The 25,508-nt window shown below is 39.9% G+C and overlaps 1 protein-coding gene across 1 annotated transcript in view; it reads right to left on the bottom strand.

The window, feature by feature from the left end:
* Positions 1–23,007, bottom strand: part of SHBG (sex hormone binding globulin) — a 30,020-nt gene extending 7,013 nt beyond the window's left edge. The window contains exons 1-5 of the mRNA XM_077488569.1: positions 22,781–23,007; positions 15,093–15,202; positions 10,116–10,305; positions 2,191–2,358; positions 126–291 (exon numbers count right to left, since the gene is read on the bottom strand). Coding sequence (XP_077344695.1) covers positions 126–291; positions 2,191–2,358; positions 10,116–10,305; positions 15,093–15,202; positions 22,781–22,999 — 853 coding nt within the window. The 5' untranslated portion in view covers positions 23,000–23,007. The remainder of the gene's footprint in view (positions 1–125; positions 292–2,190; positions 2,359–10,115; positions 10,306–15,092; positions 15,203–22,780) is intronic.
* Between the last annotated feature and the right edge of the window lie 2,501 nt (positions 23,008–25,508).

The following is a 25,508-nucleotide window of genomic DNA, read 5'->3' as shown; positions in this document are numbered from 1 at the left end:
ACAAGTATGGCTGGGCCTTCAAGCTTGTAGTAATCAGCAACACTGTGCTACTATCCTATAGTTATCAAAAATTGTACCATTGAAGGTCAATGTTAAAAAAACACTGTAGAAAAAACATGACTTACAGGTAGGCTTGAAGATGGCATAACCTTGCGCAGGGAAGAAGGTGCCTCGCTCCTCATTTTCAAAGCACCGCCGGTTCTCATCTGTCTCCATTGCATCATCTAGATTTTTTGTGCTCTTTTTTACCCAGGCCCAGTTTCTCATACATGCATCTAGAGCAGGATTCAGCTAAAAGAACAGAAAGTACGACTGTTTTTTTACATGCATGGCTTAGATTTATCATAGATCATTTTATCTTCAGAATGTGTTGCCATTAAAATGGAAATTAAATATTTCAAAGGTCATATCTGACATTGAACCCCTCCAAGTACTACATGTACACACGATGTCCTTAGACTTCTTCAGTGCTTTTATGAATGGTGAGTCTGCTTTACCAATTTATTGTCCACCAGATCAGAAAACAGAGGCAAACAAACTTCCTACAGTCTTGTCTGCACTCTTAAGCCTTGTACACACGGTCGGAGAATCCGTCGGAATGTGTCCTATCGGACCGTGTTGTCGGATAATCTGACTGTGTGTGGTATGCATCGGACTGATTCCGTCCGAATATCCGTCGGACCCAATTTTCCAACATGTTGGAAATATTTCCCGACCAACTGGGCCGATCGGACATACTCCGATCATGTGTAGCGAATTTTGATTGGACCAAGTGCCACGCATGCTCAGATCAAATTCCTACATCAAAGCTATTGGTTACTAGCCTGAATGTAGTCCCATCGTAACGAAATTACGTCATCACGTTCTGAAAGATCGGATTTTTCGACAACTTAGTCCGACCGTGTGTATGCAACAGTTTCGGACACAATCCGTCAGACTATCCTGTCTGACGGACAAAATCTGACGGATTTGGTTGGCAGAATCTCCGACCGTGTGTACAGGGGCTAAGAAGGGACAAGATCTATTATTCAGGGACTGCAGTGATATATATGTGAGCAACAGTAAGGGGAGATCCTTTCTCTGCACTGCTGATTGTTTGGACTTAGTAATGCTAGTAGTGTTATTGAAGGATCAAGTGCTTACAGAAGAACCATGCAAGATCACCCTTGGTTTTTGCTGTCTGCTTCATGACCATTTGAGGGATGGGGCTATCAATAGTAGTTTTACTATCAGTAGTAATAGACTTTAAAGGGTGGACAAAGCCATTTTGTAATAGGAACCTCGTCACCTTCATACAGTACATCCAATTGTTTTTCATATATATATATTTTATGTTTGGCAACATAGTTCCTATAATTTATAATCATGTTTCCTATAATTATCTGGGAAATCTGTTGCAAAGTTTCCTACCTTGAAATCCTGCTAGTAAATTCACTTGCCTCTCAATTAACAGCAGTATTGTCAGTCTATCACGTGCCCATTTTCAGTTGGCCATACTGGGCATGTAGCCCTGGTGCATGAGACTCTGGTGTTTAGGTATGGGCTGGAAGGCACAGGCGTACCATCCATCCCTGCTGCCAGCAGCCTGTAAAACCCTATGAGGGGCTGACGGCTGCTTCAGCTGGACAGTGCCCTCGAGCCGTACTAAAATTTAGGGCAGTATACACCCTGGGACAAATGCTTGGAACGCAGACTGCTCACGTTCCAGACTTGTGCCTCTGGGTGCATACTGCCCAAAACGTTTGTACTACTCGCGCACTGTCTGGCCACAGCCACTGTCAGCCTCTACAAGCTGTTGGAAGTGGGGTTGGATGGTGCGCCTATGCCTTCCACCTGCACCTAACCGCTGAAAATCAATGTACCTGTGCTAAACGCCCAGTGTGCGTGAGGCCTTAAACACTCAGAACAAACATAACTATCGTTTTATACCTGCTCTGATGTATGGTGTAGTCAGATTTTAGAAAAACGTTGAATAATTTATTTAGGAAGCTAAATGTAGGGTAGTTACATATGTGAGTACTTATAAACTTGTTTATGCTGTGGTCTTAACAATTACTTCATTCCTAAAATATACCACATTGATGCAATAAATCTGGAAACGTTTTATGTTTAGTGAACATTTCTTAATTAGCTAGCTTTATCATTAAATGTCTAGCTCAATGCTGTAGACATTTTATGTGACAAAAGTACCGGTCTGAGAAGTTGAATTTGGCTATTTGCTGGAAGGTCACCCAGGAGAATTGCCAGATTAGCATATTCGGAGATCACAGGCTCGTTCTTCACATGATGAGTTAGCATGATAACAACCTCTCCGTTCACTCTTACATCTATGGTGTTAATCGAGCTGTCCACAGTCACCTGCAAGACATGTAAGTTCCAAATAATAGTTCCATGTGAGTTAATAAGGGACAAAAACATTTTCTGCTGGCCAGATCTTAGAACATACAGCAGGTTGAATGTTATTCAATGTAGGAAATCTCTGTTCTCACAGTATAACATAATACTGCTAACTGCCCACACACACTGCATGGTGCTAGTGCAATATTATTGGCTAAATGGCCTGATTTTGCAGCATGCATGGTGCAAGTAAAACATTTGGATTATTTAAAGCAGTACAAAAGGTATGAGTTACAGTAATTCATAGCAACCAGTTATTAATTTACTGCCTAGAACTGCTTTAGCCTACAGGAAGAAAATCAGCGGCATCTTTTGCTCCTAGGTTTAATGTTGGACAAATCTGTCAAATATATAGCAATCAACCATAGATTTATGACCACCCACATAATATTGGGTAGGTCCCCCTTTGCTGAAAAACACCACCTTTTCTGCCAAAACAGCCCTAACCCTTCAAGGCATGGACACTACTAGACCTCTGCAGTTACGCTGTGGTATCTGGCACCAAGCCATTAGTAGCAGATCCTTTAAGTCCTGTACTACATGAATTGGACTTGTTTTTCCAGCATATCCCACAGATGCTCGATTGTCAAGTCAACACCTCAAACTCATTGATGTCTAACGCAAACCATTTTTGCTGTGTGGCAAGGTACATTGCCATCAGGAATTACCGTTTCCATGAAGGAGTGTACTTGGCCAGCATCAATGTATAGGTAGGTGATATGTGTCACGTGACATCCAAGTGAATGGCAGAAGCCAAGGTTTTCTAGAACATTGCCCAAAGCAGCACGCTGCCTCTGCCAGCTGTCCTCCTTCGCATACTGCATTCTGGTGCCATCTGATGTCAACAAAAAGGGTTCTCACTCACTTCAAACTCCACTTGCCGCACAGCCATCATCGTTATACAGAGGCAGGTCCGTAAATCACCACAGGTGTATGTCAGCTCCTTTAAGGAGCCGTATCAGGCATGCGTGATGGGGGAGCCAATGCATGTGGTTGTCGGCCTGGATGTCCGCAGGCCACCCGCGATCGTGGGAGCGAGAGCCTGAACAAGGATCTGTCAATGTAAACAGACAGATCCTTGTTCTGACAGGGGAGTTAAAGAGAGATCTGCTGTTCCTAGTGATTAGAAACAGTGATCTCTCTCTTCATCCAGTCAGCCCAGCCCCCTTACAGTTAGAAACACTCCCAGGTAGCACATATACCCCTTAAACCGCCACCTAGTGTTAACCCCTTCCCTCCCAGTGACATTTCTACAGTAATCAGTGGCTATTTTTATCTCTGATAGCTGTATTAATGTCAATGGTCCCAAAAAAGTGTCAAAAGTGTCCGATCTGTCTGCCACAATGTCGCAGTCCCGCCAAAAATCACAGATCACTGCCATTACTAGTAAAAAAAAAATACATTTTAAAAATGCCATAAATATAGCCCCTATTTTGTAGACACTACAACTTTTGTTCAAACCAATCAATATATGCTTATTGTGATTTTGTTTACCAATAATATGTAGAAGAATACATATTGACCTAAACTGATGAAGTTTTTTTTATTTTAATTTTTGGGGGGGGGGGGGGGGATATTTATTATTACAAAAAGTACAAAAGTTTTTTTTTCAAAAATTTCTTTTTTTTTTATAGTGCAAAAAAAAGAATGCTCTATTGTGGGGAAAACATTCTCATTTTGTTTTGGTAGAGTGTCACACGATCGGGCAATTGTTCTACACAGCATTCTACGCGAGGAAAGCAGTCCTCCTAAGATGGAATGATTCCGCTCCCCCAATGGTACAACAATGGATGCAGCCCTGCCACTCTATAAATTAACTTATCTAGGACGTAACTGCCCCAAGAAATTTGAAAAAAATCTAGGCGGCTTGGACTCGGGAGAAGAGGCTAATCTTGGAATAAGGATTAGGGACGTGGTGGAAGACTGGTGTGGGATTGACTGAGACCTCACTGTCACCATTAGGGTGAACCCAACCCCCCATGTCTACATCACAAATGGAACATGTTAACTACATGAGTCCTCGTCTGTTTGGGTTCTCATCCCTGCTGACACTCGATACAGTCCATGTCAGGATCGGGTCCATAACTGCAGATCTACCGGCCCACGAGGGATCTGCCCCCCCACTCCACCATATGCCCTCTATGAAATATGCTTCACTGATAAACTTTATCTGTTGTACTACTTGTGAATACTGGAATTCTGTTTCCTCTTGTAAACGACATCTTAGTGCAATGTACTTCTTTGGTTAGAATGGATCTACTACTGTTGGCGGCTATTATTCTGTTGAATTGCAATTCATGTTATAGATAATGATTGTCGAGAATGTACCGCTGTTTTTTTACGTGTTTTATTCAAAATAAATAAACTTTATGTTAAAAAAAAAAGTATGTGCAACAATGTTACATCTATGGTAACAACTAATAAGTGTTACTACATTGAATTCAAAACAAATGGTTATTATTATTTAGCAGAAGATAGGTGGAAGATCAAGAGCACAGGGAACTGTCAATCCTTTATCAATTTTGTTTTCCTTTGGATTCCTTTTCTTTTGGACTCACCATTTGATTTTGATTCAATATAGTAACATTTACTAGTTGTTACCATAGTTGTAACATTGTTGCACATACTTTTTTTTTTAACATAAAAATTATTTATTTTGAATAAAACACGTAAAAAACAGCGGTACATTCTCGACAATCATTATCTATAACATGAATTGCAATTCAACAGAATAATAGCCGCCAACAGTAGTAGATCCATTCTAACCAAAGAAGTACATTGCACTAAGATGTCGTTTACAAGAGGAACACGGGTGTCTCTGTTGACAGATCTCTCCCATGGCATTTTCTTTTTCTTTTCTCTTCTGGTCTTTTTGAAGAATCCTTGTATCTTGTATATAGTTTCTTTACAAATATATATTTTTTTCTTTTAAATCATTTTTACCATTTATTTTTAGTCACGTAAATATAAACTACTGCATATTAATATTTTGCATTCACCTTTAGAGACAGCAGGTGGAGCTCCAGTCTACTTTTGACATTTATCAAATTTGCCTTTGATGATACAGCACTGAATGAAGACTTTTTGTTTACAAAACTCTTGATCACAGCAGTGAACCCTATAGTTAGGAACCTGCACCATGCAGTGGAAATAGGAAATTGAATGCTTGGGTCCAAATAACTTCATATATATACCACACATGAGAAACTGAATAGGTGTTACCACTTGTTAACTCTTTCCTATAGCAAACTCTTGCTTATAAAATGGGAATTATTAGTATCCATATATTGCAATACATGTGCAAACTGTCCAACTGCGTCAAAGTGATCCCTCTCTGGTTTAGGCCCCATTTTCTAACAAAGAGTTTGCTAAAGGAAATAGTTAACAAGGGGTAACACCTATTCATTTTCTCATGTGTTGCATGTATATATATATATATATATATATATATATATATATATATATATATATATATATATATATATATATATGAAGCTATTTGGACCCAAGCATTTCATTTCCTATTTTCACTGCATGGTGCAGGTTGGTAACTATAAAGGGCAGGGATGCCTGAAGTTGCTAATTTACTGTTTTAAGTGTATACCTGACGTGCTGTAACCCCTTTGTAATATATACAGTATATCACAAAAGTAAGTACCCCCTCACGTTTTTGTAAATATTTTATTATACTTTTTCATGTGACAACACTGAAGAAATTACACGTTGCTACAATGTAAAGTAGTGAGTGTACGGCTTGTATAAGTGTAAATTTGCTGTCCCCTCAAAATAACTCAACACACAGCCATTAATGTTTAAACTGCTGGCAACAAAAGTGAGTACACCCCTAAGCGAAAATGTCCAAATTTAGCCCAAAGTGCAAAAATGTTATGTGGCCACCATTATTTTCCAGCACTGCCTTAACCCTCTTGGGCATGGAGTTCACCAAAGCTTCACTGAAGTCCTCTTCCACTCCTCCATGATGACATCACAGAGCTGGTGAATGTTAGAGACCTTGCACTTCTCCACCTTCTGTTTGAAGATGCCCCACAGATGCTCAATAGGGTTTAGGTCTAGAGGCATGCTTGGCCAGTCCATCACCTTTACCCTCAGCTTCTTTAGCAAGGCAGTGGTTGTCTTGGAGGTGTGTTTGGGGTCATTATCATGTTGGAATACTGCCCTGTGACCCAGTCTCAGAAGGGAGGGGGATCATGCTCTGCTTCAGTATGGCACAGTAGATGTTGGCATTCATGGTTCCCTCAATGAACTGTAGCTCCCCAGTGCCAGCAGCACTCATACAGCCCCAGACCATGACACACCCATTACCATGCTTGACTGTGGGCAAGACACACTTGTATTTGTACTACTCACCTGCTGCTACACATAAGACATGGTTCCAGTAATCCATAGTCTGCGTGTCTTCAGAAAACTGTTTGAGGGCTTTCTTGTGCATCATCTTTAGAAGAGGTTTCCTTTTGGGATGACAGCCAGTTGTATGGTTTGAGCACTGACAGGCTGACCCCCCACCCCTTCAACCTCTGCAGCAATGCTGGCAGCACTCATACGTCTATTTCCCAAAGACAACCTCTGGATATGACACTGAGCATGTGCACTCAACTTCTTTGGTCAACCATGGCAAGGCCTGTCCTGAGTGGAACCTGTCCTGTTAAACCACTATATGGTCTTGGCCACTGTGCTGCAGCTCAGTTTCAGGGTTTTGGCAATCTTCTTATAGCCTAGGCCATCTTTATATAGAGCAACAATTCTTTTTATCAGATCCTCAGAGAGTTCTTTACCATGAGATGCCATGTTGTACTTCCAATGACAAGTATGAGAGAGTGAGAGCGATAACACAAAATGTAACACACCTGCTCCCCCATTCACACCTGAGACCTTGTAACACTAACAAGTCACATGACACCGGAGAGAGAAAATGTCTAATTGGGCTCAATTTGGCCATTTTCACGTAGGGATGTACTCACTTTTTTTTTTGCCAGCAGTTTAGACATTAATGGCTGTGTGTTGAGTTATTTTGAGGGGACAGCAAATTTACACTAATATACAAGCTGTACACTCACTACTTTACATTGTAGCAAATTGTAATTTATTCAGTGTTATCACATGAAAAGTTATAATAAAATATTTACAAAAATGCGAGGGGTGTACTCACTTTTGTGAGATACTGTATATATATATTTATTATAGTTGCTATATAAAACATTTTTTTTTAAATAGAATTTCTTTAAATCCATTTAGCCACGTGTGTCTAAATTTAGTTCTGCGTGGGTGTAGAACAATGCCAATTTGTAGTCTGGTTTGATCAGCTTCCCTTAAGTTCACCCTAGCTATCCATTCTCAGTAGGTGGCATTGCTGTCTCTGGTATTAGTGAGAGATCTCACAGTAGGTATGTTATGAATTTTCATATCTTCTCCTGGCCCACCACAAGGAGTTTCCTTTACCAGTGGTGCATTATGGTAATGGGTATAAATATTCGGGGCTATCTGATGCAAGCTCTCTTGCCCTCTGGCTCCAGCCTGGGGAGGGTGCACATGATTGAGCTGCTGATCTAGGCCTTTCTAGCCTAAAGGAAGCCTGGAAAGTGATGAGGCCTAGTGCTGCTGATATTCACTGGAGGCAGGATGGACTCCCCATGGAGGCTGGTTGTCTCTCTTGCCGAAGATGGCAGTTGTTGCTACAGGTAATAATTGCTAAGGAATTCTAACGCAGAGTGTCGGCCCCGACATAAAGGATCTTTTCCCTGTAATGTACTGTATGGAGTACTGGAGTTCTGCTTTAGTCTTTAGCATCTGTACCCATAACCCTCTCTCCCATTTAACTGAGTAATAAAATCCTTTTTGTTTTAACTAAAAGTGTCTGGTGCCCATCTGTTCACATGTCTCTCTATGTAAGAGACTTACCCCTAAGGTGAAATGTCAGCCCTGTCTCTGGGGGTTCCACCACGCTTCCAGGGGTCAGAGGTTTCTACATACAGTTTTCTGTATACAATTACAATACAATTTACATATATATATATATATATATATATATATATATATATACTATATATTTTGTTATGTTTTTCATATATTGTACATACTGTATATTCCTCTCTATATATGTTTTTTTAGTAAACGCTACTAGCTTTTGGCTGATGACTGACAGATGATTTTTTCTTGTTAATATACAACTATGCATGTATATATCTGTTCTTGTTTATTGTACGTTTGATGAATCACTTATGTTTATTTCTCAAAAACATTTTCAACTTGAATCCATACACCTGTGTTACAGATTGTATTGATATTGATTGTATTTGTGTTCCCTTACATATTAGCCCTGAGGAAGAGGGAGGTAATTCCCCTGTAACATGTTGGCCCCACTTGTTACCTTTTATCTTCAATAAAATGCTGAAATGCTGAAATAAACCATCAAGTGAGTCGATCATTTGTTACTGGGAGTCATTTATCATTTATAAAATTTTGTAAAACAAAGATTGTGTATGTATAGTTAAAAAGTAATCAGATTATGCATGTGAAATACTCAGGATATTGGTATGGTATGTTCGATACTGTCAGGCCCGGTTCACACTGCCGTGACCTGCGGTACGGCTTTGCCAGGTGGCTTCCTGGCGACTTGAGTACTACTTTGATAGAAGTATAAAATTGAAGAGAATAGTACAGGAACCTTTTCTAAAGTCGGAGTGATTTCAGTAGTGCTAAGACAACTCTCAATGACTAATATGGGATTTCACATGTCACGTCACTTGGGATCTCTCAAGTCAGATCCCAATGTGAACCGAGCCTAAGTCTTAGCTTGTTTATGTACTGTCAACTCTTTTCTACAACTTATAAAATTTGCTTTTTATATTATTTTAAGTGCATTGTGGGACACAGTATTCGTTATAGCCAATTAGCAGGTTCAAGTGAACCTATTGTGACAGAAGTTGCCATTACTGGCCTCCTGAAAGATGCTAGCTGCCTGGCTGTCTTTAGAGTCAATATATGACTTCCAGCACTGGCGTCCTTGGTTTCAATACCAGCCAGGACACTTTCTGCTTGGAGTTTGTATGTTCTCCCTGTGCTTTCTTGTTTTCCACCATTTTCCTCCCACACACCAAAGACGTGCCAAAGGTTACATTTGGAGCCAGTATGTATATGAATGGACATTAGATTGTAAGCTCCTTAAGGGCAGGAACTAATGTCAAGGTACAATATGTAAAAGCTCTGTCAATTGTCAGCACTATATAAATACCTATAATAATAATAAATAAATATATTTTTAATCTCAGACCCAGAATCCAGTATGACTATAAGGAAACGTCAGAATTCCTTGTAAACATAAAATATACTTGTCAGGTCAGGGACCCAGAAAACCTTAAAACTAAATCATTCGAATGGCTGTCGGGCAATTAGCATTTTTTAAAGGGAACGATCATCAATGGCAGGCTCAATTCATCTTCTATGGTTTTCTAACTAATTTAACACTATTTTATCTGAACAATTTGCAGCAGGCATGCCTATATAAGCGTTGGTGTGTCAGTGTGTCATAAATCTTGCTCTGCTTTCCATTGATACTTCAGTCTGCTACTGTCTACAGCTATCAGACTACAGATGTCATTTGACAATAACTGGGGGCAATTAGCACAGATGAGCATCGGAAGTTATCATCTGTATTTATTATACTTCGTCATACTTTGCTAGTGAAATTCATAAGCTCTCACCTTTTGCCATTTGCCATTGCTGACTTCTGGTCCCCACTTAGAGAGAACCATTTGACCATTGCCATTACTCATCTGTACCTCCAACCGATGATCGCGAATCCCAAGTGCAAACCAGTTATCCATGCCAATATTTCCAAAGAATATGATGCCTGCGCTGTCGTATGTCCGGATTTCAAACGATGAGAGATTGCTGTAATCATATGGGATAATCATCACAAAAACATCATGCTGTATTTTAGTATGGTAAACCTATAACCAGAATAACACATCTGAACACAAGCTACTGCCAAACATCAGGTGCTACAGGGTGATATTAATATGACATTATGGACATTTTTTGAAAGGTTTATGCATTGTGTATTTAGCGTATAAATCCACAATAAATATCATATCTCTGCTCTGACAGTTCAATTAAGTGGCAGGGGAGTGAGCTTTCAAGGGAAACTTTCTGCTTTTCCTGCCCATACCTATTCAGGGCAAAGTAGTAGGTTTTCTTTAAAGCAGTAGTAAACTGTCACAAAAATAAAAATTTAAATAAAAAAAAATCAGGCCCCCCTGCAGGTTTAAGTCATAATGTACTAGTATGCATCGCATACTAGTACATTTTGTCAGACTTACCTGCACATGAAGCCCCCCAGTGCAGCGCTGTCATGGCTTCCCAGCGCTTCCATCTATACTCTGTCTACCTTCTGGGTTAGTGGGCTCCAGCTGTATGAATGGACAGGCCCCAGCACAGAGCTCTGAGGGGACAGCATGGGTATTCCGTCCCTTCAGAGCGCATGCACTGCTGGCATCACTGGCTGCATCCCGTGAGAATATCTCCTAAACAGTGAAAGTTTAGGAGCTATTCACTGTACCTACACGTGAGCATTATTATGGGCTTTGCTGTAGGTACAAGTTAAAAAGTGGACTTTACTTCCACTGTAAGCGGAGGGCCGTTTAAAAAAAAAAATAAAAGTCAGCAGCTGCAAACACTGCAGCTGCTGACTTAATCAGCCCACTTAGCTGTCCAGGGCGCCCGCGATGTCGGCCGCCCGAGGCCGACCCGTCCTTCGGGTCTCGGGTCCCAGCGCCGCCATTCCTTGTAAGGGAAACAGGCAGTGGAGCCTTACGGCTTCACTGCCCGTTTCCTACTGCGCATGCGTGAGTCACGCAGCGCTTTGTGAATGGGACGCGCTGTGTTCTGGAACACACAGTTCCCAGAACACAGCGCGACCCATTACCCAGAAGACGCCACACGAAGGAGAGAAGAAAGAAGATCTCCGCGGAGGAGGAAGAGGAAGATTAGGATTATGTGCCTAGCAACAGACACTTCTGGTAAGTAAAAAAAAATTCATTTTTTTTTTTTTTAGATTTTTTTTAGATTTTTTATATATTTTTTTTCAGGGTGGCCTTCCACTTTAAGCCCCCCCACCCCATACACAAACACACACAGAGTTATACTCACTTGTGCTGGACTTTCCAACCACTCTATTATTTTTTCTGAGCTATTGGAAATACCTGGTGCTTCTGGGGATGGGGTAGCCCAAACCTTTTGGAAAGAGGACCAAGTGAGTAGCTCTGTGTAAGCTTTGAAACTGCTTGTCACAGAGTTTACACAGGTTTTAGGCACACAGCTCTGATGCAGAGCTGAATCATCTACAAAGCAAGCCTAGGCTCCAGTGAATGTGCAGAGGGAGTCAGTATATCTAGGACTCTACAGCAGCAGTCCATATAGCCACTTCCAGCACTTAGTTCTCTTCTGGCACTCGCACAACTAATAGTCCCCAGCAAAGTGTTTATTCCAGTAGCTGTCTGCCACCCAGCATTTACAGATAGATCCTCAATAAGAGCGATAACAAGATCCTGCTTCAGGCCGGGACTTCAATTCAGTTCCCTCTAGCTAACATCCATTGGCAATTTTTTCCAGGCCCTCAGCCCAGCAGACTTCAATTTCTTTTTTCAGTAAAGCTACCTCCAGGGGCAGCAGCCCCAAGAGACCCAGGACCCTCCCTGAAGAGAAAATAACACTCTGGCAAGGCTTCCTAATCATTTATCACCTCCCCAGCCAGCTTCTGGATGCCTCCTTCCAGGGGTTGGCTGGGGCATGATAAATGTTGACACTTGTCATCTGATTTGCCCTGCCCTATACTCTGAAAACTTTTTTCAGGCGGGGGTTGGGGGGAATCAAACTCACTACAGTGGAGCCAAAAACTAAATTTAACCTGCCAGCCTAACCAGGGGAGGGCACTACAGAGAGAAGTTCAATAAAAAAATGAGCCACCTCCTAAAAGTGAGAAAGAATCACAAATATATACATTATCAGTGACTGTTAGGTCTTAAAGTGGTTGTAAAGGCACTAGGTTTTTTAAAAACCTTCTGCTTGCAGCAGCGCCATCTAGCCCCCCCCCCCCCCAATACCTGAGCCCCTTTTGATCAAGCAATGCCCACAAGAGCCTTGGCTCTCCAGGGATTTTCTGTGGACTCCTGATTGGCTAATTGTCAATCACAGCCAGTAAGCCAATCAGGAGACGGAGGGGGTGGGGTCAAGTCACGGCTTTGTGTGTGATTGGACACACAGAGCCGTGGCTTGAATGTGCCTACTTAGGTGCCTTGGGGACCAGGAGTACCGTTGTGTGGGACCCGAGAAGAAGAGGATCTGGGCTGCTCTGTGCAAAACCATTACACATGACAGGTAAGTGTAACATGTTTGTTAATTTAGAAAAAAACAAAACACGACTTTAATATTGCTTTAAGCCAGACTGGGAATTAAATGTAGCCTTGGCACATAAAACACACTCTCACTTCTGTATTTGTGATCAAATTTTGCCACATTTGAGGGAACACAATCAGATATTCATCCTCTGTCCATTTAGTACATAATCTTTCAGTATTTTTAAGATGTCGTACTATAAGAACAAAATAAATCATTACAATAAACATGCATTAATCATGAAAAAAAATTTTTTTTACTGGGTATACCCTTTCTCACTACTATGTATTGGACTGGTTACTGTATTTTGAAAAAAAAATGATTAAAATTTTGTTACAGAAAAAAGCATTTACGATATGCACACAAGTCATCAGTGAGTCCTTCAAAAGTTCATTTACTGAATGCATTCTTAAGTTAGTTGGGTTTGGTTGCTTGTTTCATGCCCTATCTATTCAATCAGCAAAACCAATACAGCCTAGGTTTCAGATGTTTAGTAAATAAACATCATTTTTGTGCACCTATGCTATGGCATTAATAGTTACGTAACATGCTAAAGTCTGCTTATCACATTGTCTCCATATGTAAGACACTTGACGCTAACAATAATCTGTAAAAGCAATATATGGGTTGGCTTAAATAGTACACTGTAGGGTTGAGTTACTAAAACTGGATACTGCAAAATCTGGTGCAGCTGTACATGGTAACCAATTAGCTTCTAATGCCCCGTACACACGATACGAAAATGGTACGGAAAATACCGCTTTCGATGCGATCGTACGATAATCGGATCGTTAGTACAGAGCTTTCGAGAGCCGATTCGAACAGTACATCCGATATTATTCTATCGGACGTGCACGGAAATTTTTTTCGTACGATGCTAGATCGTACGATTTTCGTGTAATCAGTACAGCTATCGTTCGAAAATGCAATACAAATGCATTACAACACATGACATCACGTACGAATTTTTTTTATGTCGTGCGGGAATTTTCGTGACTTTAGTAAACTCATCAGATTCGATCTGAGATTAGCATGCAATAAAAAACGGACGTTCATTCGTCCGATAATCTCATCGTGTGTATGGGGCATTACTCTAGCTTATTCAATTTAAGCTTTGACAATAAAACCTGGAAGCTGATTGGTTTCTATGCACAGCTGCACCAGATTTTGCACTTTCCAGTTTTAGTAAATCAGCCTCTGTATCCTATAATCTACACATTGAGGGTTATTTACGAAAGGCAAATCCGCTTTGCACTACAAGTGCAAACTACAAGTGCAAAGTGCACTTGAAATTGCACTGAAAGTGAACTTGGAATCAGTCGCTGTAAATCTGAGGGGTAGATCTGAAATGAGGCAAAGCTCTGCTGATTTTATCATCCAATCATGTGCAAGCTAAAATGCATTTTTTTATTTTCCTTGCATGTCCCCCTCGGATCTACAGCAACTGCATTTCCAAGTGCACTGTCAGTGCAATTTCAAGTGTACTTTGCACTTGTAATTTACACCTGTAGTGCCAGGTAAATTTGACTTTTGTAAATAACTCCCCATTGTGTCACACTCACAGACATCTTTGGAAAGTGAATGGTTCTTCTTACTTACATTAGACAAACCAAGTCAGAACTACAAACTCCTAAACTGGGTTTAAGATTGGGCAACCTAAGCACTATTGGTTTTCTTGTTGGAATGAATGGAAAACTGAACTAAGAACTCAACTTAAAGCAGTACAAAGCCTTTTAGAATGTACATTTAGGTGTAGATACATATGAGTAATGATTCATAAAATGTAGCATTGTCAGGTTTGCAAATAAGGTGGTTTAGTGGACTAATATCATAAATTCCTATATGACTTGGTGAAGTACAAAAAACATGTTTTGGGTCTCCTAACTCATCATTGACACTACTGCATAATTTTAAAATCCAGGCCTGTATCACATACTTGTCCATTCAATGTGGGTGCAGACAGTACTACTGTTCAAGCCTCATCTATTATAGAAGGTCTAAAAAAGTTTGCCCACCCTACACCCATGTTAGATCTACCAAGACATAACTCAGAATCTTTACTGACTGTCTTAGTCAATGATTTGTGAGATGTACTAAAAAAAAAAGTAGAAAGACTCTTGTATATACAGTAGTCAACCATCAGACTCCTCCTTTCCTATAGCCCAGGTTAGGTCAGAGAATGGAGTGGTGAACCTTACCTCTCTTCTTCAAGTTTTTACAGACCATACCCTCTGTGTTTAGGGTAGCCGGTTACTATTAATATTTAAAAGGATAAATTTTTTTACCTGGTTAAAGATGACAGAGGGAATTCCAGCCGCAGAACATTCTTTGGGTCTCCATTTCCCAGGTACAGGCTGTGTGTGGATCTCACTGGACTTCCAGCTGAACAAGAGTCCTGAAAAAGACCAATCCTAGTAACTTCTTTTGTTTCTCTGCATAGTTCTGGTCAGTTTTGAAAAAACACTGTGCTATAAAAAGTGTGTTCATTTGTGTCTTATATTTTTACTGCCACCAAGCTATAGCAAAGGCTTGAAAATTTGCAGAACTCAGTTTTTTAAGTCAAATCCAAGTTCTCATAGATGCTGCTAAATAAGAAAATGATTGCAATGCTTAATGACAGAAAGGTCGTCTTTAAAAGGATGCAGTCCCCTTTGATCCATCACTACCTACTTTTGAACTTTGAGGTCCCACAAGCAAATCAAGGACTACTCATGGCCCGACCTATACCCCTGCATGCAGACTCCTCCACACCCTATTTAGTTTTTGATAGAGTGGAGAAGAGTTAAAACACCTATATGTTTTTTTATTTTTGCTGCCTCTGACCCATTGGGGAGAAATCCCATTATCTCCTGTCTTGAAAACACAATAGGATGTGAGAGTAAATATATTTGTAGCTGGGTACTCAATATGACCTGGAGGTGCACTGCCTGGGCTGCTGCAGAGCGGGCTGCGTCTTCTTTTCCTATTCCCCCCTCGTTGGCGCTGCAGGACACAAATGCTTCAATAGATCATGGGACTTCTACTTCTGCACTGTATGAAGAATGAATGAAGAATGGACTACAACACCCAAGACTAGGTTGCATAAAATTGCTTGATTCCCTCTATCAACACATCATTGCTCAATGTTGCTACTGTGTTCTCCCGGCAGGGTGGGGCATGGATTTCAGATATATATACCATAGTTTGTAGACTCTATAACTTTCCTATAGACTAAATTATAAACACTGATTTGGGTTATTCTCACCAAAGAAATGTAGTAGTATACATTTTTGCCTAAATTCCTGAAGAATGATTATTTATTTGCAAAACCTTATGACAGAAATGAAGAAAAACTTGTTTTTTCCAAAATATTTGTTCTTTTTTTTTTAGTTTATTTACCCAAAAAAAAAACAAAAAAAACAACAGTGATTAAATACCACCAAAAGAAAGCTTTATTCATGAGAAAAAAAATGATAAAGATTTCATATGGGTACAGTGTTGCATGACCTTGCAATTTTCATTCAAAGTGAGCTCATCCATCACTTTGATAGAATGATGAGGGGTTCATACTACTTGTCACAGTTGTCAATATAATAAGTGCCGAGGGGGGAAGCTTCCAATAGAGACACATGTTCAAGCGTAAACTGTCTAATAGAGGATTTGCCCTTTTAGATATTCTCCCACTTCCTTTGGCTATATACTAAAATTGAGGGAAAAAAAAACAAAAAAACAGGCAAATCAATTTTTATCATTTTGGATAGCGTACATTTTTCTTTCCATCTGTTGTCACATTGGGGAGATTTACCTATACTTCTTGTTCCATAGCCCAAACAGCAAGTGAGAGGAAATCCCTGCAACTTAAAGGGAATCCCTTGGGGCTCTCCAGATCACCAGAACTAGTGTCCCCATTGGACATCTAGTAATTTTCTGGGGACAACCCAACATTTGTGATTTTCTTTTACTTTCACTTCCAACAATAATGGAAAATAGGACAAATAGCTGGCATCTAAACTCTATCCAAAGCTAAAAAAAAAAAAGGTTTGCTTTGGGTTTGCATGACTTTTGGCCAGAAAGTACAGTTGTATCATTGAACCACAGGAAACTAGTCTTGGTGTTTCTGATACCTGGATGGTTTGAACATTTTCATAGATCTTTTATTCATCTCTATAGAGATTGCTAACCATTACTGCTGAAAGCACAGAATTTGGGAAAAAAAATGGGTACTGAATAGTAGAGGTCTGTGAACAGGGTGGGGATCTATCTAAAAAGAAACAATAGAGAAAAATCCAGAAACTCCCTTACCCCTGAAAGACGTTGGCTAGGGAAGCCTACAGACATTGCAAACTTCCCATTAATGATGTATATGTGAAGAGATCATGTAAGCCTACTGCCTATGCCGACTAGGGGAAGTCCAAAGTATTATGTAAAGAAGGAAAAGAAAGGCACGTTGCCTGTTGCATGAATCATTGAAACAAGGAGTTTATAATAAACAAAATGGGTATATACAAAGATATACTACGTATTTGTACATATGAATAAAAAGCAAAAATTCCACCTCTATCTATATTTGTTTGATGTCTTGTTTTATTTAGAGTGCTGAGATGTGGAAGCATAACCTCTACAGAAAAATAGAATTTGCCCGCAATACAATACCACCGATGTAGTGCTATACTACCCATGCCGCTTCCTCTATCTATTTTTTTAAAATTAAAACGTTTTTATTTCCCCCAAAAAAATAATACATTTTCCAATGCACAAACATTATGGGGGTTATTTCCAAAAAGGCAAATCCACTTTGCACTGCAAGTGCACTTGGAAGTGCAGTCGCTCTAAATCTAATGGGTAGATATGAAATGAGGGGAAGCTCTGCTGATTTTATCATCCAATCATGTGCAAGCTAAAATGCTTTTTTTTTCTTTCCTTACATGTCCCCTTCGGATCTACAGTGACTTTACTTACAAGTGCACTTGCAGTGAAAAGTGGATTTTCCTTTAGTAAATAACACCCTCTGTCTTTTATTCAGCACAATTATTATACATATTACTCACGAAGGTGATAGCCAGAAGTCTCTGGTCAATTGTAAAGACTGTTACAACGTAGTAATACAGTAGATATTTTGTGGTATCAATATATCATTTGCTATTATACAGATTTAAAGAGAATGAGCTGTATGGTATAGGTCCAGTAGGGTGGTACGTTAAAGAAGTAGATGTGCTCTGCAATGCTACACACATGTGTCAGTTGTATTCAGCCAACGGTCCCAGACTTTGTTAGATTTTGCAGAGCACCCTCTATTAATGTAGACAAATTTTTTATAGGGCAATGTACTATTATCGTCAGTTTTCCAGTCAGATAATCTAGGGGGAACTTGTCTCATCCAGAGTTTAGCAATAGTTTTCCGGGCAGAAAATAGGGTCTCCTGCATAAAAGTTTTTGTGTATTTGTCAGTGCCAGTGTCTGGGGAAAATACCCAGTAGGCATGGTTTGGGGTCCAGGGCCAGCGGAGATCCCATATTGTCATGAAGAAAATCTACCACTTGTTTCCAGAAGCCCAGTATGTAGGGGCAAGACCACAGGAGGTGGTAGAATGTGCCTGTTTCTCAACTACATAATAGACACGTCGAGGGTTGTCCCTGGGTGAATTTCGCCATTCTTATAGGTGTGAGGTATGCGTGGTGTAGGATGTATGTTTGGGTCAGTGTGTCAGATAGCTTGGGTGAGACAGCTTTGCATGCGTCCAATGATTCACTCCAGTCCTCGTTTTCCAGGATTCCTAGGTCTCCCTCCCATCTTGATTTTATATTGTAAGCTATTTTAGTGGAAGAGGGAGTATGAAGCATATTATAGAATATTGATATTAATTTCTGGGGATCTACACTTTTGACTATGTCCATTATAGGATTACAAGTAGGGTTAAGGTAAGGATTCTGGAAACTAGGAGCAAATTGCATGTCGGACTTGTAGAAATTGGAAAAACATGCGATTCAAGAGAGTAAATTCTAGTTTTAGTGTTTTGAATGTCTTTAATGTCCTCTATCTATTTTTATTTAAATTTAAGCACAGACTAGATTAGGCTCTCTCAGGCTCCAACGAAGAGGAAAACCCTCAAAATGCGTCAATCATTCAAGTATCCCTTCTGTGGATAACATCACATATCAATCTACCAAGTGTCTAACATTGCTTTTGTTCATATGTACGAATATGTAGTATCTCTTTGTATATACCCATTTTGTTTATAATAAACACCCTGTTTCAATGTTTCATGCAACAGGCCACGCGCCTTTCTTTTCCTTCTTTAGCAAAAGTATGTAGCCATAGGACACACACTCTGCCACGCCCCCTTAAAGGAGACTTGTACAAAAAAAATAGATAAACCCACAAGGGCTTTTTTTTACCACTACTATTCCTTTATATCTGCTTTTGACATTTTCAAATGCAGCTATTTAGAAATTGGATGAAAGGTTTAGCACTGGGAAACACTTTTTGAAAGACAAAAAGTGCATTTTATATACAACTATATAGATCACACCAAAATGAGGAGGAAAGAGGGACAGAGGGACTTTGTTCCAAATCAGGGACAGTCCCTTGAAATCAGGGACAGTTGGGAGTTATGATAGTAGTCCTCCTAGAACACATCATCTGTTTTCAGTTCAGATATGTGAAAGATGCTGAAGGCCTGTTTCACACAGGCTTCATCTTGTATAAGAGCAGTGTGAACAGCAAGCTTTAACAATGTATGTGCAGAGCTTTCAGCAACCTTTGTTGAAGCTTTTAAAGTATTATGCAGCTCCAGTTTGTAAATGTTGAACAAAGATCCTAATGGCAGTGTTGATTGCCGCATTAAACAAGCTACTAGCAGGCTCAAGAACGTCTTGAAACTTGTTAAAAGCCTGCTAAAGCCTGCTAGCAGCTTGCTTTGACTGGCAAGCAACACTCCCATTAGGATTTGTGTTCATAGTTTACAAACTGGAGCTGAATGGTACTTTAAAAGCTTCAACAAGGCTTGCTGAAAGCTCTGCAAATGTTTTGTCAAAGCTTGCTATTCACACTGCTCTTATACAAGCTAAAGCCTATGTCAAACAAGTCTAAAGCCCCATACACACTATCAGATTTTCTGCTGATTTTTGTCTTCAGATTTACCAAAATCATGTAGTGCAAGGGCCTGCCTGATTGCATACAAATTGAAATGCCTAAGGTTTGACCTCATATAATATGGTTTTGGTAAATCTGAAGTAAAAAATCAGCAGAAAATCTGATAGTGTGTATGGGGCTTATGAATCTAAGATTGCTACATGTTACAACTGCACATATCACTATTTTAACATCAGTCTAGAGTTCTGAGCACTGATACTGTTGTTTCTTGAGGAACAGGATCTGGGGATTTTATCTTGATTCTGGTAATCTAGTAGGTCCCTGACCTAGAACAAGCAAGCAGGACAGGAGTTCAGGCTTTTTAATCCCAATTGGTCATGTGCTTGTTCTAGTCAGTAACTCACTAGATAGTGAAAATAGGATGAGGATGAGCAGCCTTGCAGCATGCACCGTTTATAAGCAAATCAGCAGATATAGCTCACATATTTCTACCATCATGGGTTTATGACCATGTTGCACAGCCCATCTCTAGTACTAAAGATATGTCCCTCCAAATATTCCATATGGTTAACATGGGCTAAGTGCATAAATTGGTTATACAGAAACAAATGGGAGTCCATAAACCTATATTCAGAATAAGATACACCGAATTGTAGAAATTATCTTAAAAAGTAGTCAACTATGTAATGCCAAATTTAAGATCGCAGTACGTTAAAAGAAAAAAAAATAATGAGCTGCAAAATTTATTTGTTTTACATTTAGTCTGCAATTTACTTTTTAACTAAATAATTCTAACTGAAATTCTCTTTTGGCACTTGGGTGAATTTGCAGGAATGAAATTCCTTTGTGATCCTACAATATTTTTAATTATAACCATACTAAATCTATTTAGCATGCTGCATGCGATGGTTTATATGGCTTTACAACTCAAAGCACAGAAACAATAAATCAGACGTAAAAAGATCATAATTTGATTGGCTGGCCTCAAAAAGATAACTAACAAATTAGCTGGCAAAACAATTCAGTTAGTTGTAAAGCTTGCAAGAAACCCAATCATCAACAACAGATCAGCTATAGCCCAATCACAAAAGGTAATATTTCCATTAAATTACCACAAGAATAATTTCCAAGGAAAATCTAATACCAATACACAGAACACAATACTTCTATTCAAATAAAAAGAGTATCCTGCGCTACCAGGATAATAATAAACAATGGAACACTGGTTGCAGCAGACACCGGATTGGTCAATCCGTACCAACAATAAATATATATAAAAATCAATATGTGGTGTTGTGCTCTAGTGAACAGTGGCTGGCTACCAGAGATAAAGTGCTAAATTAGATAAAGTACTAGATAAAGTGTACATCACATGTGCAAAATTGCAAGGAAAAAACGCACAATAAACGCTACATAATTGCATAAACGTTAAATTGCACAGAAAATAGATAAAATCAAAGTGCTAAGGTTGACATAGTATAGAGGTAAAGTCCAACAGTGCACATAGGTATCCAGAAAAAAATTATAAATAAAGTGCAATAAATAAAGTGCTGTGCTCCAAGTGACAATCTGTGCAACATGTGATCCACTTCCATACAATGCCGATGTACAGCTGAATCTGGGAGTGGAAGGAAGCTCTGCAATCTCACGCTGTTCATGATCTCTTATAACTTGGAGATCTGATTTGGGAGGGTGTCCAATGTTACCGAGGTACACAGAGGCAATATATCACTGTATATGAGGACTACCAAGCCACATTAAGACACCAATCCTATCAATGTTTCCCTGGCCACCATTGTATAAGAAGAACACTAGGCTTTGGAAGATCCTGGATTCACCCATCATCACTATTTTTCATCATGCTGTTACCTTACAGATGTAAGGTAAGGAGCCACTCACTGTACAACGAGGTGTTCAGACACTGAAGAGGATTTACATCACTTATGCACTGAAAGACTGTATTTGCAGATTGTCACTTGGAGTACAGCACTTTATTTACTGCACTTTATCTATAATTTTTTTTCTGGTTACCTGTGCACTGTTGGACTTACCTCTATACTGTGTCAACATTAGCACTTTCATTTTATCTATTTTCTGTGCAACTTGAGGTTTATGTGATTATGTAGCATTTATTATGCATTTTTGTCCATGCAATTGTGCACATGATGATGTACACTAGCACTTTATCTAATTTAGCACTTTATCTATGGTAGCCAGCCACATATTGATTTTTATAAATACTTCTATTCAGCCACTATAGAGCAATTAATAATTTTTTTAAAGGAACATATAACTTATTTCTAAGACATTTCTACAGATATACCTTTCCCCAACTAGTACTTGAAATAAAACTGCCTTTGTTTTATAACAATGTAAATATCAGTAATGGGCTTAAACTATAAAAACGAATAATGGGGTATACTTTATACATAGCTATGGGGTCTCTGCACCCTTTGAATGCTTTATTTGTAATGAATTGGTATTTTACTCATAAATCATTTAGTAATTTCTACCTGGAAGGGCACCATTCCCTTTTCACCTGTAAAGCACCTCATATAGCTTCAGAATTATCAACATTCTGAAGATAGACTAATAATATGCAATATGTAATTTTTTAATGGACTTTTAAATATAAAATACCACAGAAACTAAAATTGTGATCTCTATATAGACATTAGGGGAGATTTACTAAAACTGGTGCACTCAGAATCTGGGGCAGCTGTGCATGGTAGCCAATCAGCTTCTAACTTCAACTTGTTCAATTAAGCATTGGCAATAAAACCTGAAACTATACAGAGTTGCACCAGATTTTGCACTTTCCAGTTGTAGTAAATAAACCCCATTGTTTTTATGAACTTTTTTTCTCTATGCCTCAATCATAGACAATCTCACAAACAATTACCTGTCCTGTGTGATGCTTGCTGGAAACATGTGGTAGACTGCCTGAAGAAAACTTCCCATAGGAAAACAGCAACAGGATGATAGGACTGGATATACAGCTAAGAACCCTCATGTTGCTGATGCAGTGGATGTGAATAGCTGTCACATGTTCATTATCCTTTATATAGCTCCGATAGAAGGGAATCAGACCTTTTCTCAGACCAACCTTGGCTCCAACCATAACACATTCCCAGTGTCTGCCTCCTGCAGATGTTCCACGAGAACAGAGGAGACAAACTGTTTAACCCTTTACCAAAGTGACAAAGATTATCCACAAGAACAACAATTTTATTCATTGCTTTAATTAACCATTTGTCTCTATCCATTCATGCTGTCCTATTTTTTATTTACATTTCATCTTATTTAGCCAAGTGCAAAAAGTGTCAGTGCTCTCTGTAAACTATGAGACGGTGCAAACATACATCTCCAGGTATCTCACCTATTCATATATATTTAGAAGCTTTGGACTAGCAAAAAATGTACTATAAAAAAAAACAACACTTTCCAATATGTCCCAATAGTGTGATGCTCAACCTGGAGTCTTTCCATTCTTCTACTTGATACTCTGCCATTGGGCATTGGCAATGGCTTTTGCATAATCGTGTTAATTATGGCCCCCCCTAGTTCCAATGTTGTGGGCTACTGAGCTGGAGTTAGGGTTGCCACCTCATCCCTTTAAACATGAACACATAACACACAGGTTCTTAAGGCTAATTTAATGCAGATAAGGCACCAAGTGAGGTGACTGCCACCTTAATCAGCCACAGAACTTGTGTAATCAATATGTGTTTGGTTTTAAAGGGATGAAATGGTAAGCCTAGCTGGCGTACCTGTTTCAAAACCAGGAAAGCGAGTGCCAGTTAGGAGCACCTAAAAGCAGGGACTTATGATAAGTATAATTGTGATAAAAAGTTTGCGAACCTTTAAAGGGAATGCATATTTTTTGTCTGTATTTCCTTTATTTTTCAGTATAAGGGCATAGAAAACCACGGCTACTGCTGAATAGGGCATTGGTCCAGCATATAGAGCGCCCCCCACCTCTTTCTCTGTCCATTTTCTTCACTAAAGGGTCACAGGGACGTTAGCCACAACCTGCTATTTATACACAACCTGCACTAACACAGACTCAGGCATTGGTTGAAAGAAACAGACACAAACCTGGAGATTCTGCACCTGCATGAGGCCAAAGGTACTGATCCAAAGTGTTGCTGAGCATCAGCAACCATTCAAGGAAGTTAGTTCAGGAGTGACAGTCCTTTCTCCACACAAAGCTATTCTACTGGAAAGTCCTTAGAGCACCATGTGAGATCTAAAGATCTATCCCCAGCTGCACTGCCAACTCAAAATGAGAGGCTTGGTGATGCACTGCCCATGAAGCACTAACAGTCCTGGTGGAGCGCACTTTGATTTGAAAAGGTGGAACTTTCCTCTTCAAAACCATCAGCTTGAATAATTACTTGCCGAATCCATTTGGCAATAGTGGATTTCGATGCTGCCTGTCCTTTCCTAGGACCTTCAGGCCACACAAACAAAACATCTGAGCAGTCGCCTTCAAATATATATTGACTGCTCTCACTACATCCAAAGAATGTAGTGACTTTTCTTCCGTAGAACGGGGTTCTGGAAAAAATGAAGGTAAAACAATATCTTGGTTTAGATGAAAACCTGAAACTACCTTTGGCAGCAAGTTAGGATGAGGACGCAATCCTACTCTATCCTTGTGAATGATTAAATATGGCTCTTTACAAGAGCCGCCAACTCTAATACCCTTCTTGCAGAAGAAATGGCTACCAGAAAAACGACTGTCCTTGTCAAAAGGACCAAGGGAATATGTCGTATCGGCTCAAAAGGCTGTTTCTGTAATGCGGACAGAACTAAATTCAAGTCCCAAGGGTTCAGGGGTGCTTTAACCGAAGGTTTAAGCCATGTTACCCCCTGTATAAAGCGTCGGACCAAAGAATGCGAAGCAAGTGGATGTTGAAACAATACCGATAAGGTGCCAATGAGCTTCCTCTCTAACCCCATTTGCAGAAAGGCAAGAATTCAGTTATATAGACAGGGGCTGAAATGTTGGAAGCAATTGCAGGTCCTGACGACCCAATGGCTCACTCTAACCAGCCTCTTTAGGCCTTTCAGGGAGGCATGGTGTTGCAGAGTGGGGGGTCACTGGAGCCTGAGGGTGACCCCTTTATAATCTTGTCTTTTGAAGTATTTGTATCTCTCCCTCTGGTCATAGTGCTGAGCACAAATGTAGAGGTACTACCAAAAATTTACCCACTGCAGAGCAATAGTCCAGCAATCGCCGCTGCTATTAATGCTCAACCGGATACTAAGTAAACGTGCCCTGGGAATGCCTGTGTCAGCAACACTCACATGCCTCCCGCCTGCTCTGCGTCCCTTCAGCTGTATGCACCTGAAAAAAGTGCACTTTATAGCTTTACACAGCCCGCGTTGGGGACACTGAATCACGCCGATGCCACGCTAAGCACCGCCCCTTCCTCCAGTCTCCTACCACGCCCCCCTCATCTTTTTCAAAAAAGCCTGTTTTCCTGTGCAAGCGGACTCTGATCTGGCCGGAATGCATGTGGAAGGGGGGCTGGGGTGGAGGAGAGGAGGATAGCTGCTAGACTGAGAACCACCATAATGGCAGCGGCAGTGGGAGCAGCATGTCATAGCGCCGACTGACCCAT

This window comes from Lithobates pipiens, unplaced genomic scaffold (assembly GCF_037356315.1).
Source record: "Lithobates pipiens isolate NorthernLeopardFrog02 unplaced genomic scaffold, aLitPip1_a1.2 Scaffold_18, whole genome shotgun sequence".
Taxonomy (NCBI): Eukaryota; Metazoa; Chordata; class Amphibia; order Anura; family Ranidae; genus Lithobates; species Lithobates pipiens.
Note: the sequence above shows the minus strand (reverse complement) of the source record. Positions and strands in the feature narration are given on the sequence as shown.